The 17,108-nt window shown below is 49.9% G+C and overlaps 1 protein-coding gene across 1 annotated transcript; it reads right to left on the bottom strand.

The window, feature by feature from the left end:
* Window positions 1-1,477: 1,477 nt before the first annotated feature.
* Window positions 1,478-16,871, bottom strand: CILP (cartilage intermediate layer protein). Its single transcript, XM_023220663.2, has 9 exons — window positions 16,826-16,871; window positions 15,084-15,251; window positions 13,054-13,146; window positions 12,177-12,446; window positions 10,720-10,899; window positions 9,703-10,017; window positions 8,800-8,908; window positions 7,714-7,871; window positions 1,478-4,324 (listed from the first exon to the last, which is right to left on the bottom strand). The coding sequence occupies exons 2-9, from the start codon at window positions 15,142-15,144 to the stop codon at window positions 1,956-1,958; spliced, it is 3,555 nt and encodes a 1,184-aa protein (XP_023076431.1). The 5' UTR covers window positions 15,145-15,251; window positions 16,826-16,871; the 3' UTR covers window positions 1,478-1,955.
* Window positions 16,872-17,108: the final 237 nt, after the last annotated feature.

A 17,108-nucleotide genomic window follows, 5' to 3' on the forward strand; every position in this document is an offset into this window, starting at 1 on the left:
TGTGCTGGAGTCCATTTATTTAGGCCGTCAATTGAGAACAGCAAGGAAAGTGCCCTAGAGTGGGGAACCAGTCAGCCCACCTTCCCCAGCACCTCCTCCCTGTGAGTTTGAAAGGAACTGGTGGTCAGGTTGAAGCAGCATGCACTCTGGCTCCTGAAGTGGCTGAGGCGACGGTGCTGCAGATAGCTGTACAACTGACCCCTCAACAGGGGCAGTCAAGCCTCCCCACGCAGTCAGTGAGAGCTGCTTCCTGGGAGCAGTGGGACAGATGTGGAGTCTGGAAGTGGGTCAAGTTGCAATCACAAGGCCACTAGTCCTCACTCCTGCAGATGCTTGCTTTTTCTGTGGTTATTGGGATGTGCTCAGCTAGAGAAATTTCTAATTGATTACAAACTGAATTCCCAGGAGCTCGGTTTGATCCAAGAGTACAAATCCAGCCCAGGCCAGAGACAGGTAAAGGAGCTGCACTAGGCTGACCGGGGCATCAGGGAAAGCTTTTTGTCCTGATTGTAAACAGTGCCCTGTCTTCTCCCAAACCCTTTCGCTTCTAGCCTGACAGATTCTGGAGGGGTTGGGATAGGAGCAGTGAGTGCATCCTAGCCAACACCACACCCCACTACCCTGACTATAATGCCACTGAGATTGCTCTGGCACCACGTGCGGGCCTCTGATTTACTATTGTAAACCAAATACCTTTTCCAAAACCAAAACTGTGCCCATTTGGACCAGTTGTTTTGCTCCAGGGACAGGGTCTGTAACACACAACAGAGATCTGGTGTCTGGAAAAGCTGAACATCTTTAGAAGAGCGTAAAGAAAAAAAGAAAAAGCCCATCATTTCTGAGTGAGGCCTGCCAGCCCAGCTGGAGAAGGCAACAGGCTTTTGGGGGAGCCAAAGGACCACTTGGCCAGCTTGTCAGACCCTGGGCCAAGCCATTGTATAAGCTCCAAAGTATTGGAAAGAAGGAAAGAAAAAAATCGAGACATATTTTTAGTTTTGCTCAGGAGCCCAGAACATGCTCACAACTCCAGGAATCTGCTCTTTTCTGCAAACGGAAAATGTGATCCATGAGAACAAACTTGACTGCTAGAGTGTGTGCCTATGTTGCCCTGCCCTGTAACTTAGGGGGCCAGGACCTACACCACTTGTGACTGCTTTCCAGCGTCCCCTGTACCCCTCTGAGCAGCTGGCTCACTTTAATAGTTAAAAGACAGGACAGTGGCCTCAGAATCAAAATACAGAATATGCATTTATTGACATCTGCCCTGGGCTACACTGGGTTTCTAGCAAGAACAAAAGCAAATGCAAAGGGAAATGTACAAATACAATTAGCAACCTGGTGTAATTGTGGATACCAGGAGATGTTCTTTCCAGACTTAGTAGAGGAACTATGATTACCCTATATTTAATAGCTTAACTTTGAATGTGCACTAGAATTCTAAATTTAGCAAAGAAATAAATAAGTTATTTACATTTCAAGTAAAAATATTGCATTTTATTTCTTTATTTCACCACCATTTATATGTATGAACTATGATCAAGGCTGGCTTGTGTCCTGTGGAGCAAGGCCAAGAAATATGTTTTTTATTGGTTATTTGATCTTCAGCATCAGATTATCACTATTGCAGAGGTGGGCAAAACCATGCAAAAAGAAGAGGAAGTATATTTGCATTAATGGCATTAAATGAAGAACAGTTGAAGCTGCAGAGTTTTACCAGTGGCCAATTTCTTGTGTTTCTTTTAAAGAACAGTTTCACAAAGGGGCTTTATTGTGCCATTTTGGGGGCCACATGCCAATCAGTATCATGGGACAAAGTAAGTAAAGGCATGAAGAAACAAACAAGCAAATTGCACCAAAACAGATGTGCTTAAATTAACCAAGTGACAGTCTGTGCATCAGTCTCACAATGGCTGTCACATGAAATGAGGAGAGAAGAGGGTGAAGTACCACAAAACTTAGTTGATCAGGGGCTGTTGAGCAACTCTAGGAAATCTCAGAGAGGCCACCGCTCCACGCTGGCGCTGGCCACTCCTGCTCGCTCGCTGCTGCCTCCTTGAGGGCACTCTTCCTTGGACAGTGCCTGCAGCAGGGGACCGGGCTGGGGTGCTTTGGAGATATTGGAAGGCACTCTGGCGGCCTACCTGCCTCTCTACACAGTTGAAGGTGAGGGCTACTCCCACATTGCTCTTCATGATTCTGGAGGAGCCATCGGATGTGCCATCAAAGCACCGGCCAAGCGCAATCTCCTTGGCTGTTCGAGGGTCCTGGTCAGTGACAGTGTAGATGCCATAGTTGTGGCCTAGTGGGTCCAAGGGTGCCAGCATGGTGTACTCACTGGTGTCGTTGTTGACTGCAAGTGGTAAGTGGTTGACCAGGTACTCATGCAGCATGGGGTTCACACTGGCTCGATGGCAGCTGCCCTGGGGAATAACCTTCACCAGGGTGCGGTCCACACGGTCCTGGTCATAGAGCATCCCGCTGCACTTGAACTCCAGACAGGCAGCTGAGACATTGGGCTGGTCTCTGTCCCGAGTGCTCCTCACATCTCGGATTCCATACAGCTTCCCCACTGTCCGCCGATGAGTGCCCCCCATGTTTCGGGATCGCACATTCACTTCCAGTGGCCCCACAATCTTCACCTTGATATAGCAGGCCCTGAATTCCATCGGCTTTGGCCACCATGCCAGATAGTCTTCAGTCCAGCTCATAGGATCATCTTCATTGAAGGGGACTGTATTGTAGTCGTATCGATCCCCCTCAATCTGGTAGAACCGGAAGTGGGCTGCACTGGGCGGTGCCTCTTCACATGCCCGGAGGTTCTCAAAGGCATAGATGGGCCCGTTGCTCTCCTCAGCTGAGTTGGGCCTTGGCTTGGCCATGCTAATCTGGAAAGCTGTCTTTTTAACCCGTGGATCCTCATGGTCCGTCCGACGGTACTTGAGCTTGTTGAGATAGGGCTGAGGGACGCCAATTGCATTTGGGTTGAATTTAGGAAAAGACTCCACTGCTTGCAGTTCCTCTCCAGCCAGGCTTGCCAAGACATAGGCAGAATAGGCATCAGGGGACTGGTCATCACAGAAGGCAGGCACACAGGCCCCATTGGGGCCTGTGATGACACTGTCAAAGCGGCCCCAGGCCCTAGGGTTGGACGAGAAGCCAGTTCTAGGCTCCAGGTTAATCACGGAGATCACAACCCCCTGGATCTGCTCACTAGGCAAGAACCTCTCACTCCGGTAGGCCCTCACCTTAACAAAACACCGCCTGCTTTCAGGAACATCCAGGTTAAAGAGCCTTCTCTCACGGATCTCCATGTTGCCCACCAGGAAGGTTCTGTCTTCCCTTTTGTTCCTCCTTTGATTTTCAAATTTGAAATCACCTTCCTCCTCCCACAGCCCTGTGTCTGGATTGAGTGACCAGAGTTTCACTGTGGATATGTGCTCTGGCATCTTGACCTGGGTCGAGTCGAGGTGGACCTTCACTTTGCCAGCATTAAGTGGCTCTGAGGTGACCTCATCTCTGAAGTCCACAGAGAACATGCCATACGTCCGAAGGGGGAAAGTGTCTCCTTGGTCATTGATGAAGTTCAGGTCACTCTGGGCAGCTGTGGCTGTGGAAATATTCCGGGGATCCAGGAAGGTCACACTGGCCTTCACTTTTCCTGTGTAGGGCTCCCCATTCTGCCTGTAGAAACTCTTGGATGGAATCTCCAGTTCAGCCATGGGGTCTTCACCAACCATTTCCCCCAGAGGAATGATGTTGGTCTCCATGGCTTCCAAAGTGATGGGCTCTTTTCGACGAAGCATCTTGATTTCATGGAACACGGCACTCCCCTTCTTGTTGAAAGGTAGCACTTTGGTGGTGTTGACGAACTTCTGCAGCCTGTCCACAAATGTGAGCACCAGCCTCTCAGTGTCCTGGGGGACATGGAGGGTGAAAGTACCCTTGTAGCCAGTCATGCTTACACGGCTGTTCCCCATGTATACATAGCCAAAGCGCATGGGCTCCCCATTGTCAGCAGCACTGACACGGCCCCGCACGATGCTCCGAGTTTCTGTACACCGCTGGCAGCTGCACTCCTTGGCCACCTTGGTGGGTAGCGTGTAGCCACTGCACTGGATCTCCCTCTCCTCTGTTTTGGAGATGCCACAGCAGTTCTGCACAGCATCACGGCACCTGATCCCATTATCCTGCTGCCCTGCACAAGTCTTGACAGGGCAGCGTCCCACGTCATAGTAGAAGGAGTTGGTGGCATTCTGAAAGCAATCATGGGGCAGCCGGATAAGATAGCTCTCAGGAACTGGGTTGCAAGGAGTCTCATCAGGTGCTGTGAAGGGAAATGGCGTGGAAATTAAGATGTAAGTTTACATCCTACACAAAGAGTACCTCAACCTCACCTCTCTACAGTGTTCTGTGGTTTTCAAAGGACTTGTGTATCCATGACTCTCATTCTCACAGAACTCTCTGGAGGGAGATGGAACAGCTATTACTGATCCCATTTTATATGTGGGGAAACAGAGTTGGTTGGTGAGACCACTATAGTGGCAGTTTGTCTCAATGGAGGGGTCTTGAAAATTTATGAAGGTGTTTTGGGTTATCACCAAAATTGGGGATGTTACTGGCATATTGTGGGTAGGGGCCATTGAGGTTCTATGTCCTGCAATGCATGGTACTATTCTGCATAAAGAATCTTTCTGTAGGCCGGGCGCGGTGGCTCACGCCTGTAATCCCAGCACTCTGGGAGGCCGAGGCAGGCGGATCACAAGGTCAGGAGATCGAGACCATCCTGGCTAACACGGTGAAACCCTGTCTCTATAAAAATACAAAAAATTAGCCGGGCGCGGTGACGGGCGCCTGTAGTCCCAGCTACTCGGGAGGCTGAGGCAGGAGAATGGCATGAACCCGGCGGCGGAGCTTGCAGTGAGCCAAGATCGTGCCACTGCACTCCAGCCTGGGCAACAGAGCAAGACTCCGTCTCAAAAAAAAAAAAAAAAAAAAAAGAATCTTTCTGAACGACTTTAACATATTCCACCAGACACTCATGTAGGTAGAAAACCTGTTTAAAGTGATCAAAGCTTTGAACGGATGCAGTGGTTCATAGCTGTTATCCCAACACTTTGGAAGGCCAAGGTGGGTGGATTGCTTGAGTCCAGGAGTTCGAGACCAGCCAGGGCAATATGATGAAACCCTGTCTCCACAAAAAATACAAAAACCAGCTGGATGTGGTGGCACACGCCTGCAGTCCCAGCTACTTGGGAGGCTGAGGTGGGAGGATTGCTTGAGCCTGGGAGGTCAACGCTGCAGTTAGCTGTGAGAGTGCCATCACCCTCCAGCCTGGGCGACAGAGCAAGACCCTGTCTAAAACAAAAGGCCAGAGCCTAGAATCTTTTACATGGCTTTAACCATATACTGAATTTTTCAAGAATGCAACTACCATATAAATTGAGCTAAGATTGTACTTTGGTTAGCTCAGAACAATACCAAGAACTGTTCCTCATCTCAGGAAAATTAAGTTTCTACAACACCATTACCTAAGGACTGTGAATGCCAGAATGATACCTCTGTACCCATCAGCATTTGTAGCGGTTGTGTTTGTGGTGACCTTGGATTTAAATGCAAGTGGCTAACTTCTTGATTTGTCTTCTCGTGTCAATGTGCCAAAGCATTTAGATATGGGAATACACACTGTTTTGTATTAAAATTTTAAAAACTCATCCTTTGTTTTACAGTTAGGACCATGCACATATACGTTTGGAAATTATATGTAGTTATCTATAAATTTAACTTCAGAATAATAAAGTAGTATTAAGAATTACTGTAGCAAAGAGGGAGCCTTGGTGTGATGGGTTGGGACCACTGCTGAGGGCTCCACATCTCTGCCAACATCCAGAGTACCCTGTGTCTTGTCTGCCCTGAGGTCTGTTGCTCAACATTTTGTTGTTGTTGTTGTTGTTGTTTTGTTGTTTTGAGACAGAGTCTTGCTCTGTCACCCAGGCTGGAGTGCAGTGGCACGATCTCGGCTTACTGCAAGCTCTGCCTCCCAGGTTCATGCCATTCTCCTGGCTCAGCCTTCCAAGTAGCTGGGACTACAGGCGCCCACCACCTCGCTCAGCTAATTTTTTGTATATTTAGTAGAGGCGGGGTTTCACCGTGTTAGCCAGGATGGTCTCGATCTCCTGACCTCGTGATCTGCCCTCCTTGGCCTCCCAAAGTGCCAGGATTACCGGCATGAGCCACCGCACCTGGCCTGTTGCTCAACTTTTTGAGTCTGAAGTAGTCCGGGATCCTTCCAATACATTCTGTCCTTCTCTGCCTTTTGTTTTGTTTAGGCCAATTACTAAGCTATCTTCCTTCGTACTCATTTTCCAAAGACAGGCCCCTTATTGGTCTTTGGCCTCTAACCTCTCCCCATCCAGTTCTCTTCTTGAAGCCAGCTCTAGATCACCCTTTCTTGTAAAGCCCCCTCAGTTCCCACTTCTATATCTTTACCCATGTGGGCCCCTCAATCTGTAACATCCTCACCTCCACATACACAGTCCCTGCCCATTCTTTAAGACCGGGGGTTCTAACCTTGGTTGAAAATTGGAATCACATGGGGAGGTTTTAAACTATGCATGCCCAGGCCACATCTCAGACCAATTAAGTCAGATGCTCTGGAGGTAAGACTGAGGCATCAGTATGTTTAAAAACCCAGTCAGGTCATACCAATGGGCAGCCAAAGCTGAGAACCATTATTTAAGCCCCAGCTGGAAAGCTGCTCCCTCAAGCAGCCATCCATGGTCACTCCCACCTGGGAGGTATGTACCATCTATTAGAGTCCACAGCCCCTTATCTCCTATTTTAGCTGCATGTTTCTTTTCTTCTTTTTTTGGAGACAGAGTCTTGCTCTGTTTCCCAGGCTGGAGTACAGTGTCATAAAGTCGGCTCACTGCAACTTCTCCCTCCTGGGTTCAAGCTATTCTACTACCTCAGCCTCCTGAGTAGCTGGGATTACAGGTGCATGCCACCACGCCTGGCTAATTTTTGTATTTTTAGTAGACACAGCGTTTCACCATGTTGTCCAGGCTGGTGTCGAACTCCTAACCTCAAGTGATCCATCCACTTTGGCCTCCCAAAGTGCTGGGATTACAGGTGTGAGCCACTGCACCGGGCCTTAGCTGCATTTTTCTATCTTGTTTGTCTCTTATTTACATGTCTTCACTCCTCCTCAAATGATGGCTCCATGGTGATAGGATTCAGATCTGTACCATCGTTGTCTCCTAGAGGTCCTGGCACTGTGCACAGTACAGAAAAGCCTGAGCTTGGCCAGGCACGGTGGTTCACGCATGTAATCCCAGCACTTCGGGAGGCCGAAACAGGTGGATCACTGGAGGTCAGGAGTTTGAGACCAGCCTGGCCAACATGGCGAAACACCGTCTCTACTAAAAATACAAAAATTAGCCAGGCGTGGTGGTACACGCCTGTAATCCTAGCTATTCAGGAGGCTGAGGCAGGAGAATCGCTTGAACCCAGGAGGTGGAGGTTGCAGTGAGCTGAGATGGTGCCACTGCACTCTAGCCTGGGTGACAGAGCAAGACTCCATCTCAAAAAAAAAAAGAAAGAAAAAAGAAAAGGAAAAAGAAAAAGCCTTAGCTTTTACTGCATAGTTATGCGCACCGGGGTGCTCATCCAGCCCTGTTGCAGACCCAGGGCCCCCAGGGACCCAGACAGGCTTACCTATGACAATCAGCTGGGCAACCTTGGACTTCACAGCCCCAGCATCACTCTGGGCCTTGCAAAAGTACTCCCCTGCCTGGTCCTGCTGCAGGTTCCTCAGCACCAGCTTGCTCTCATGCTTGTAGTGGGAAGGATCCAGCAATGTGTCATTATGATACCTGCAAGGGATGGAAAGGTGGAACCTGAATGGGCAGTGGGAGGGCAGGTATTCCTGGAAAAGTGTCAGGAGCAGGCAGCCAAGAAGACAGATAGTGAATGGGTTCCCACTAATGTCAATATCACCTTTGACTTGGCTCATCCAAGAGCACTAATTGGCCTGGGAAACAAGGAGCTTGGTTCTAAGCCCCAGCCCTACCACGTACCTGGCTGGGGATGCTTGGACAACCTCCCCCGCCACATCTCACCAATCTGTGCTTCAGCTTTCTGGTCTATAAAATGTCAGCAATGACTTCCAGCTGACTTCACAGGATTGTTGGATGGGTCAAATAAGAGAGTGACTATAAAATGTTTGTGAAGGATAAAGGACTCACAGCCATAAGGGATTCTGCCCTTGTTTGCCTTTTTTTTTTTTTTTTTTTTAACATGGAGTCTTGCTCTGTCTCCAGGCTGGAGAACAGTGGCGTGATCACAGCTCACTGAAACCTCTGCCTCCTGGACTCAAGTGATCCTCCTACCTCATCCTCCTGAGTGGCTGGTACTAGAAACACAAGCCTGCACACCTGGCTAATTTTTAAAATTTTTTATAGAGACAGGGCTTTCCTATGTTGTCCAGCCTGGTGTCGAGCTCCTGGGCTCAAGCAATCCATCTGCCACAACCTTCCAAAGTGCTGAGATTACAGGCATGAGCCTCTGTGCCCAGCCAAAGGGTTCTCCTAGCTTTGAGGGTACAATGAGAGAGCTTGCTGGTTGTCTGGCTCCCAACCCCATGGCTCCCATTTGTAAGTCCCAACATCCGGGCTCTGTACCACTGCCTTACTTGTAACTTTATTCTGTTGGTTATTGTTCTTGTTAATAAGTCCAGACCCAATGCAAGAAGCTCTGGTTTCCAAGAGGGGAATTGGGCAGGGTAGCTAGCAGAATACGCACCAAAAATACTTGTCCGGACTGGGCTTCCCTGTGGCCTTACAGCACAAGGACACGCTCTGCCCAGCTCTCCGTGCTTTTGTCTCAGGGTTCATCACCATGTATGGAATCTCTGGGATAGAAGATGAGAAATAGCATTTTGGGTTTGTGTGTGTGTGACAGGTTCTACTGAGCCTTGCTCCTTCAGGGTCTTTGGTGGTGTGAAAATTGTATGGCTTCACCCCTACCCGCAGCCCATCTCCATTGGTCCTAAGGGAATTGGTTCACAGTGGAGTCTATCCTTCCACACACCCCATCCTGTAACCTCTCCCATGGCCTGTCAAGTAGCACCTGGGTGGGTCAGTGGAGAAACAAGGGGACCTTGTGTCAGCCAAGATTCCTAAGCACTACCATTGGGACAGAACTGACCATTTTGAATAGTGCAATATTCATGTTCTGCTGCCCCTGGCAGAATTTTCTGGCCATCCTGCACCATTTCTGAACTTCTCAAGCCTTTCTCTCTGTGACCTTCAAACCTCACACTATATTGTATTGACTGTTAGATAAGGTGGCCAGGGAAGACTTCATACATTTGAGGGAGCGAGCTATGCCGATATCTACAGGAAGAACATTCCAAACAGAATACATGCAGCAAGCACAAAGGCCCTGAGGCAGGAGTGAGCCTGTGTGTTTCAGGAACAGATAGGAGCCCATTGCAGTTGGAGTAGAGGGATTTGGTGTGGAGAAAGTAACAGGAGAGGAGAGCAGAGAAGAAATGGAGGGCCAGATAATATAGGGCCATGCAGGTCATGGTAAGGATTCAGGGTTTTACTCCGAGTTAGCTGGGAAGCCAGCTTTTAGCACTATAATCCCTTTATTTAAAAATCTGGACCTTCTCACCAGCCCTACCCCAGAGAATTTAGTTACCTGCCCTCACAAACTCTGCATTGATGGTGGCTGCCTTCAGGCTTGTCTTGGGCATTGTGAGTACAATGGGGATAAACTTGACCTTTGTGATCTTCAGGATGCTTTTGCCATCAGGGCACAAGCCAGGGATTCGGAATCTCCCATCACTGTCTGTCTGGGTCAGCAGCTTAGGTGTCTTGGTCAGCAGGTAGACAGTGGCCCCTGAGGCTGGGGCACCTCCAGGGAGGGAGACAGCCCCATGAAGCATGAAGTCCTGGCACATGCAGGCATCACAGTCAGCATTCACTTGGCCCATTGGGCAGGTCAGGTCACAGGCTGTGGGACAAGGGGCCACATCAGTAGGGATTCTATGGATTCTGGCATTCCTTCAGCCACATCACAGATCACTTCCTCTCCTCCTTGGCCTTTGCTACCCTCCCTTATCAGCCTGCATGACTAACTACTACTCATCTTTTAAAACTTATCTCAAGGCCGGGCATGGTGGCTCACACCTGTAATCCCAGGACTTTGGGAGGCCAAGGTGGGTGGATCACCTGAGGTCAGGAGTTTAAGACCAGCTTGGCCAACATGGTGAAATCCCATCTCTACAAAAAATACAAAAATTAGGTGGGCATGGTGACACGCACCTGTAATCCCAGCTACTAGGGGGGCTGAGACAGGAGAATCGCTTAAACCCGGGAGGTGGAGGCTGGAGTAAGCCAAGATTGTGCCATTGCACTCTAGCCTGGGCAATGGAGCAAGACTCTGTCTCAAAACAACAACAACAACAAAAACTTAGCCCAAAACACCTCCTCTAGGAAGCTCTCCTGGATTCCTCCAGGCTATGATAATTGACCCTGCCCTGTGTTCCTATATTATCCTGTATATCTCTCATTAGGGCACATAATAGATGCTCAATTAATATGCGGTGAGTAAGTAAATGAAAAATCCATCAGTCTCAGACTGACCCTCTAACTCCTTCCTTATTCTTCAGCCTCACCCACCACACCCTGCCTAGTGCCAGGAGGGAGGTGGTACCTGTACAGTCCTGGCCCATGCAGTGCTGACCCTCTTCAGTGGCCTCACTGCACAGCGACACCGTCTCTGCCAAGCAGGTGCGTGTGCGAGTCTGGACCCCAGTCTGACCACAGGCAGCTGAGCACTTGCTCCAGGGAGACCATGGGCTCCAGATGCGCTCTGTGTCTCGGCGCAGGGACCCTGCAAAGTGAGATCAGCAGACGGTCTGACTTCCCTCTTGAGGGGACTCTGTCAGGAAATCTGACCCTGAGGTTGTTTCTTCTCTGGTAAAAACAAGGTTTCCATTTATGTCGTAGATGTCACTGATATTTATATTTACTGCAATGATTTTTCCAACAGATGGAAGTCAAAAGTCTTGAGGAAGTGAGGTCTCTCATTTTCACAGAGGCACCATATGGGCTAGGGGTCGCCCTGAGAGGTGCTCGTTGGCCAAGCACTGGAACTTTGATATGCTCTCCTGGGATGTGCAGGGATAGCACTATCTTTCTTCTTCACCAGTGTGGAAACAGCCGCATGCTCCTATGGAAGGACTCCCTGGGAAGTCAGGGACCCCTGGGAAGTCGGGGCCTGGAACATGCAATGACTTGGACAAGAAGCCCCTTTCTGCCCACCTTCCTCACCTCTGGCCTGAGGCCTGTGTACAAGAATGGGGTCTTCACACCTTGCTCAGATCAGCCTGATTTCCCACCCCAGATGACCACCATTGATGCCTGGGCCTGGGGGATCTTGTGGAACCCTAAGGGGGAGGATCCCCATCCAAGAAAGGAGTAGACCTGCTCCCCCTAACATCTGTATTACCCATGGTGGGAGGGGATATAAATGCATAGGCTCTGCAAACACAGACATGGTTCAAACTCCAGCTCTGCCTTATCAGCTATGGAATCGTGAGAAGTTACCTAGCTTCTCTGAACCTCGTGTAACTTGTCAAGATGGAGATCCCTCAAAGGTCAGGTGTAAAGGTTGAATGATGTGGGTAACTAGCACAGTATCTGGCACATAGGAACAAGAATAGAAACTAACACTCAGTGAGCATTTACCTGGGTTAAGCCCCTGCGTTCATATCATTTAATCCTCATTAAAAACCCCTACGAAGACTTAATATTACCCAGGTGTCACATATGAGAAACCTGAGGCTAAGAGAATTTCAGAAAATTTGTCTAGGGGACACGTCATACGGCAGGCTCAGAATTCAAACCCAAGCAGCCCCACTTCAGAGCCTGTGGTCTTCACCATGGTGCCACTCAAACACAATAATATAGGTTGAGTAGAGAGTACCCATAAACACAAAACACTATTGGGAAGGTTCTGGCACTAATGACAATACTTGTTTATTATTAGAGACCCCAAGCATATGCATGTGTGTGATGTTGGGAGTTCTGGTGGCCAGAGGCAAGTTCTCCCTCTCCCTGAGTAGAGGCCAGTGGGAAGTAGGGTGGGGGTGGGGCGTTCTGGCTTACCTGGTGGGCAGAGGAAGCGTACGGTGTAATTAGAGCAGTTCTGACCAGGCCGCTGTTCCCTGTTGAGGCACCAGAAACCCTCACGGGGACTACCATGGACCACTTGGCCAGTGTTGCCCGCAGGCGTCCAATCAGTGGTCCGAGCCTCTAGCCACAGAGGACGGGCACATACACGGTCCCCATAGTAGAAGCGAATGGCGTCCAGCCGCTCATAGTCGCCCTTCCCACCTGGGTAGTCGATGTTGAACCATGTTGTCCACTCACCAGGGCCTGAGAGACATAGCCAAATTGAGGAGGAGCCATGATCCTGGTGCGCTCCAGTTCTCCTTTCCCTCTCACCCACCCCCAGCTGGCCTCAGGCCCTATCACATTTGTCTCTCCAGTACCTTTACACCTGCCACTGCTGAGGCCTCCATTCACGCTCTCATCAGCCTGGCCAAACCATGTCAGTCACTTTCTATATCAAGGCTCCTCCTCAATGCCATTCACACCCATCCCTGATCCTGCAGTCAGGATGAGCTTTCTCCATGTGGCTCGGGCCACATCACCTCCAGCTTTAAGATCCTCTAGCTAAGCATTCAGGGTGCTAGTGAGCTGTCCCCAGCCATCTCTCCATACTCATCTCCCCATTCCCTTCCCACCAGCCTGTGCTCTGGCCCCAGCAAGCTTCACAGCATTCCTGAAATGTATCAGGCAGATTCCCGATTCTGAGCTGTCTTATATACTAAGTTCCTCTGCTGGACAGAGATGGAGGCCAAATACTTGTAAAAGTAGGTTTCCATGGAACCCTGACATCATGCCCTGGCTTCAGAGATCCACTTAGGAAGCTCGGTAAAGACTGCCCCTCCAGCCCCTTCCTGCTTCAACCACAACTCACTCTCCAGGGTGTCGGCAGGCTTGGCAAAGATGCTGGGGTTCCTCTTCCCAGGCTGGACTCTTCTTACTGACTGGGTAAGCATCGTCTGTCTCCCTGAGGGCCAGGAGGAGAAGCTAAGTGAGATGCCAGGACTGGAAGTTACAGCATTCCTCAAGATGCAGGGAAACAGTGTGAGGTGGCGGATGGAACACGAGCACCAGGCGTGGGTTCAAACCCCACTCTGCCACTTACTGCTATGCAATCTCAGAAAAGCTTTCCTCCTCTCAGCCTGTTTCCCCATAAAATAGGAATGCACTAATAACTCTGTATCCTAGGGTCCTGGTGCATTATTCAGGTGATAATGAATGTAAAGAGACCTGGCATGTAGTGCACACTCAATGAATAGTAGCTCCCTTTTCACTCTTGTTCTAGAAATGGATTATCAGATGCTCCTGAGCAGCCAGTGGCCTGGGACTCCTGCTTTGGTGTCTGCACCTAACCTTCTTGGCAAAATGGAGCTTTGTTTTCCTCATCTGTAAGATGGAGATATTAATTCCCATCTTGCAGGGTGATTCAGTTGGCATGAGGATTCCATGAGATAGAATGTAAAAGCCTGAAGTATATACAGATTGACAGCGTGGGCTTCTGAGGCTCTGCCACTTTCTAACTGTGTGACCTTGGGCAAGTTACTTAACCAACCTGACCCCATGCTCTCTCATCATAAAATAAGGATAATAATAGTTCCTGCCTTAGAGGATTGTGGGAATTAAATAAGCTCATTAATAAAATCCACCTAGAACACCTAGCACATAATGCATGCTGAATAAGTGTTAGTAACTCCTTTTAGCTCAACGCCTGGCACAATAGATGGCCATTTACTTTCCCTTGGGAGTCCACTCTCCCATAAAAGACTCCTAAGGCCTAATTGGGGCAGTGGTCTTCAATTTTCCACACAAGGCTGGCAGGGACTGCCTGAGGATGGGTACAGGGTCCTCGGGCCACAAGCAGTTCCAGCTGTACCCTACCTGAGGCTGGGTTGGAGTCTCCAGAATGGAAAGGAGAATGCAGAGCAGAGGACTGCAGAAGCTTTGATAGGCAATTAACACTTACTCCAGGAGCCAAATCAGAATTCTCTATGCTGCTTAATTGGGGTGACAGGAGCTCTTTTAATCAACCTAATCTGATTTCCCCTCAGATGGTTGAATGTTAATCATCTTTACAAGCAGCAGCTGTCAGGGTGGAAAGAGCAAGGTAGGAGTCAGGCACACACAGGGGTTGGTTCCAGGCTGAGACAGCCTTTGTTCCTACATTTGTGGCCACAAATCCTGCAAGGCATACAGCTTTAAAACAGGGTTTTGAGCAATTTTCTTTTTTTTTTTTTTTTTTTTTTTTGCTTTACGTGAGTATGTGCTTAGAAATCAGGAGAGGAAGGGGAGGAGGTGGAAGAGAGTGTGCGGGGGAGGGCTAGTAGCTCTGATGCTTAGATGCCTTGGGAAGTCTTCCATTCCACCAGACAAATTCTTTCTACCAGTTCCTTCCAGAGCTCAGTACCACCAGAGGATGCAGTTAGAGGGTAAGGAGACCGGAAGGGGTTCTGGTGTGTCTGTGAAATTTGGCTGCAGGGTCTAAATGAAATTGAGCTTTGGGCCAAAAGAATTTTCATAAAACTAAAAACAGACCAAACCCCAAACCTATTTCTGAGAACTCACTGATCCCCTGTGATTCCCAGTTACTTTGGCTGCCAGGAAGCTTGGAGCTCAATTTAGTACTCTGGGGCTAAAAATAACCCTCTTATCTTTTTTTCCTCCCTCTGAATGACTGCTCATCCCTCTCCTCATATAAAAGTTCTGTTTTGTGAGTTTTAACAATGGGAACAATCTCAAGTTTTGGAGAAAAACAAACGGTATAAATGATGAATAAATCCATAAAGTGGCCTCAGGTCTTAAGGCCTTGCTGTGTCTTAAGGCAGATGCATAGTTCAGTTCCAGACCAGACACGACTTCACTGTGGCAAGTGGAAGATTTGGGAGCCAGCAGATACTTAGCCTATACCCAACACAGATGTGACTTCCAGGACCAGGAAGGAGAACACCCAGGCCTTGGTCCCCACCATCTTTCCCCCAAGCCCCGTGGGAACGTGGCAAGAGGCAGGTGAGGGTGCTTCACAGAGTCGCTGACTCTGGAATGCGGTCCCCTGGGAAGTTTCTCAGATCCAGTGACCTGTAAAGAAACAAAGCTTGTCAGGTTCCATATTTCTGAATCACCGCTTATGGTTCAAGCGGAAATACTTCTTGACCTGTCAAGGAGGGAAAGGTGGACAGAATGATATGAGAGTGACATTTGCCTGAGTCGTGAAACCAGGTAGCTTGCGAGGTACAGAGGCTCAGAATCTGAGTTCAAATGAGGCAGACTAGGTTCCATCCCTGGGGGTAGGCTCCAGGGCCCCACATGGAGATGGGGCACAAGGATGCGCAGGGGCGAGGGGGTTCCTTGCCAATGAGTAGAGTCCAGGGCTCACCCCCAGGAGCCTCTTGGTGACTCGTCAGTCACTTCTAAGACCCAGGCTTGAGGGGCATTTGTTTTGCCATCCTTTGATGGAGTTCACACTCTCACACAGACAGGTACATATTAAGGCCATGAAGACTTGGCTCCGACTACAGTGGCCTCTCATAAGGCAGGCTGGCTGGAGGGTGCAGATGCCTCGGACATACCACCTCCATGAACACATTCCCAGATGTGCACGGGCTGCAGCTGGAACACATTTCTGGCCTTTTTGTTTGGGGCCTGGCTGGGAGTTACACAGCCAGGAGCCAGCTGAGGGAAAGCAGAGGGGATGCATTGTGAGAGGCCAGGGCTCCCCAGTAACTGCTGAGCGTGGGTGAGGAACTGCAAGGGTCAGAAGAGGAAAGCAGGCCTGGGACTAGGGCAAGGAACCATGGGGCGTGCGTGGCCCAGGCCGCAGCTGAGCAGAACATTTTTATGTCTCCCTAGAGCTCCGGCCAACCCAGAATCTGACTCGTTTCTGGGGATTCAAAAGTGGTTCCCTTCAACCTCCTAAGTCCAGGGTGTGGTAGAAAAGGGAAGAGACCTCCTCTCTAAAAAATATATATATATCTGAAAACACTTGGATATTCCAGGGGAAGAACAAACCAGTCCCATGCTGCAGACCTTCTAGCTCTAAAACCACTAGCCCCACCACTACCTGGTTCTCAGATGAGGGAGCAGAGTCACCAGGACGTCCCAAAGGCCTCCACATTGCGTGTCTCACTCTGGGCTCCAAGCAGGGAGTTGAGCAGTCTGCTGACCTGCACCGCGTTCAGCCTGAGCCTGAGCCTGCTCCAAGGATGTCTGGAGGCTGAGGTGGCCTGAGACACCTTGTGGAAAAACCATTTCCCATCTGGCAGCCCACGGAAGTTTCTCAGTATCCCCGCCGTTTCCTCAGCATATGCCCTGTTGCTTAGGCTCGCCATCCCACGCTCCTCAGAACACTTGGACAAAGCAGACTGACTGACCGCAGGGAATAAAGCAGGGCACCCAGAGGTAAAGAAACCCTAAGTGGGACCATTTGGGGGTTCCTGTCCTCAGGTGGGGGAGGGAGAGGACTTTGGGCCAATGGGGGAAAGCAGATTCCCAAAGCAGGAAGGGAGTCTTCTCTGTGGGAGATGAAGGATTAGACAGCAAAAAGTGGGGGGAGGTGGGGGAGAAGGGAATGGGGTAGTCAGGGGAGGGCAGGAGCAGTTGAGTCCAGCAGTGGGGTGCAGGGATGGGGTGAGGGGAATAGGAATGGAGCTCACCGTGTCTTGAGCAGGACTCCTCAGCTGGGGGTCCAAGCCTTCGCCTCTCCAGCAGTCCAGCGCCGGCCTTATATAGCACAGCTGGTGGCTCAGCCTGTGGCAGCCAGCCAGGGGAAGCAGCAGCGAAACCAGATCTGAGCATGAGCCTCCCTCTCCCCTCCCCATGTCCCCTTGCAGCTCACAGAGACCAGGATTTTATGTCCAGATCCTAAGGAGGAGATGCCGCAGGACCTGGTGATGGGCCAGGTGGGCAGCGGCCTGAGGCTTCACAGTCCAGAGCAGA

The sequence above is a fragment of the Piliocolobus tephrosceles genome, chromosome 6 (genome assembly GCF_002776525.5).
Source record: "Piliocolobus tephrosceles isolate RC106 chromosome 6, ASM277652v3, whole genome shotgun sequence".
Lineage (NCBI taxonomy): Eukaryota > Metazoa > Chordata > Mammalia > Primates > Cercopithecidae > Piliocolobus > Piliocolobus tephrosceles.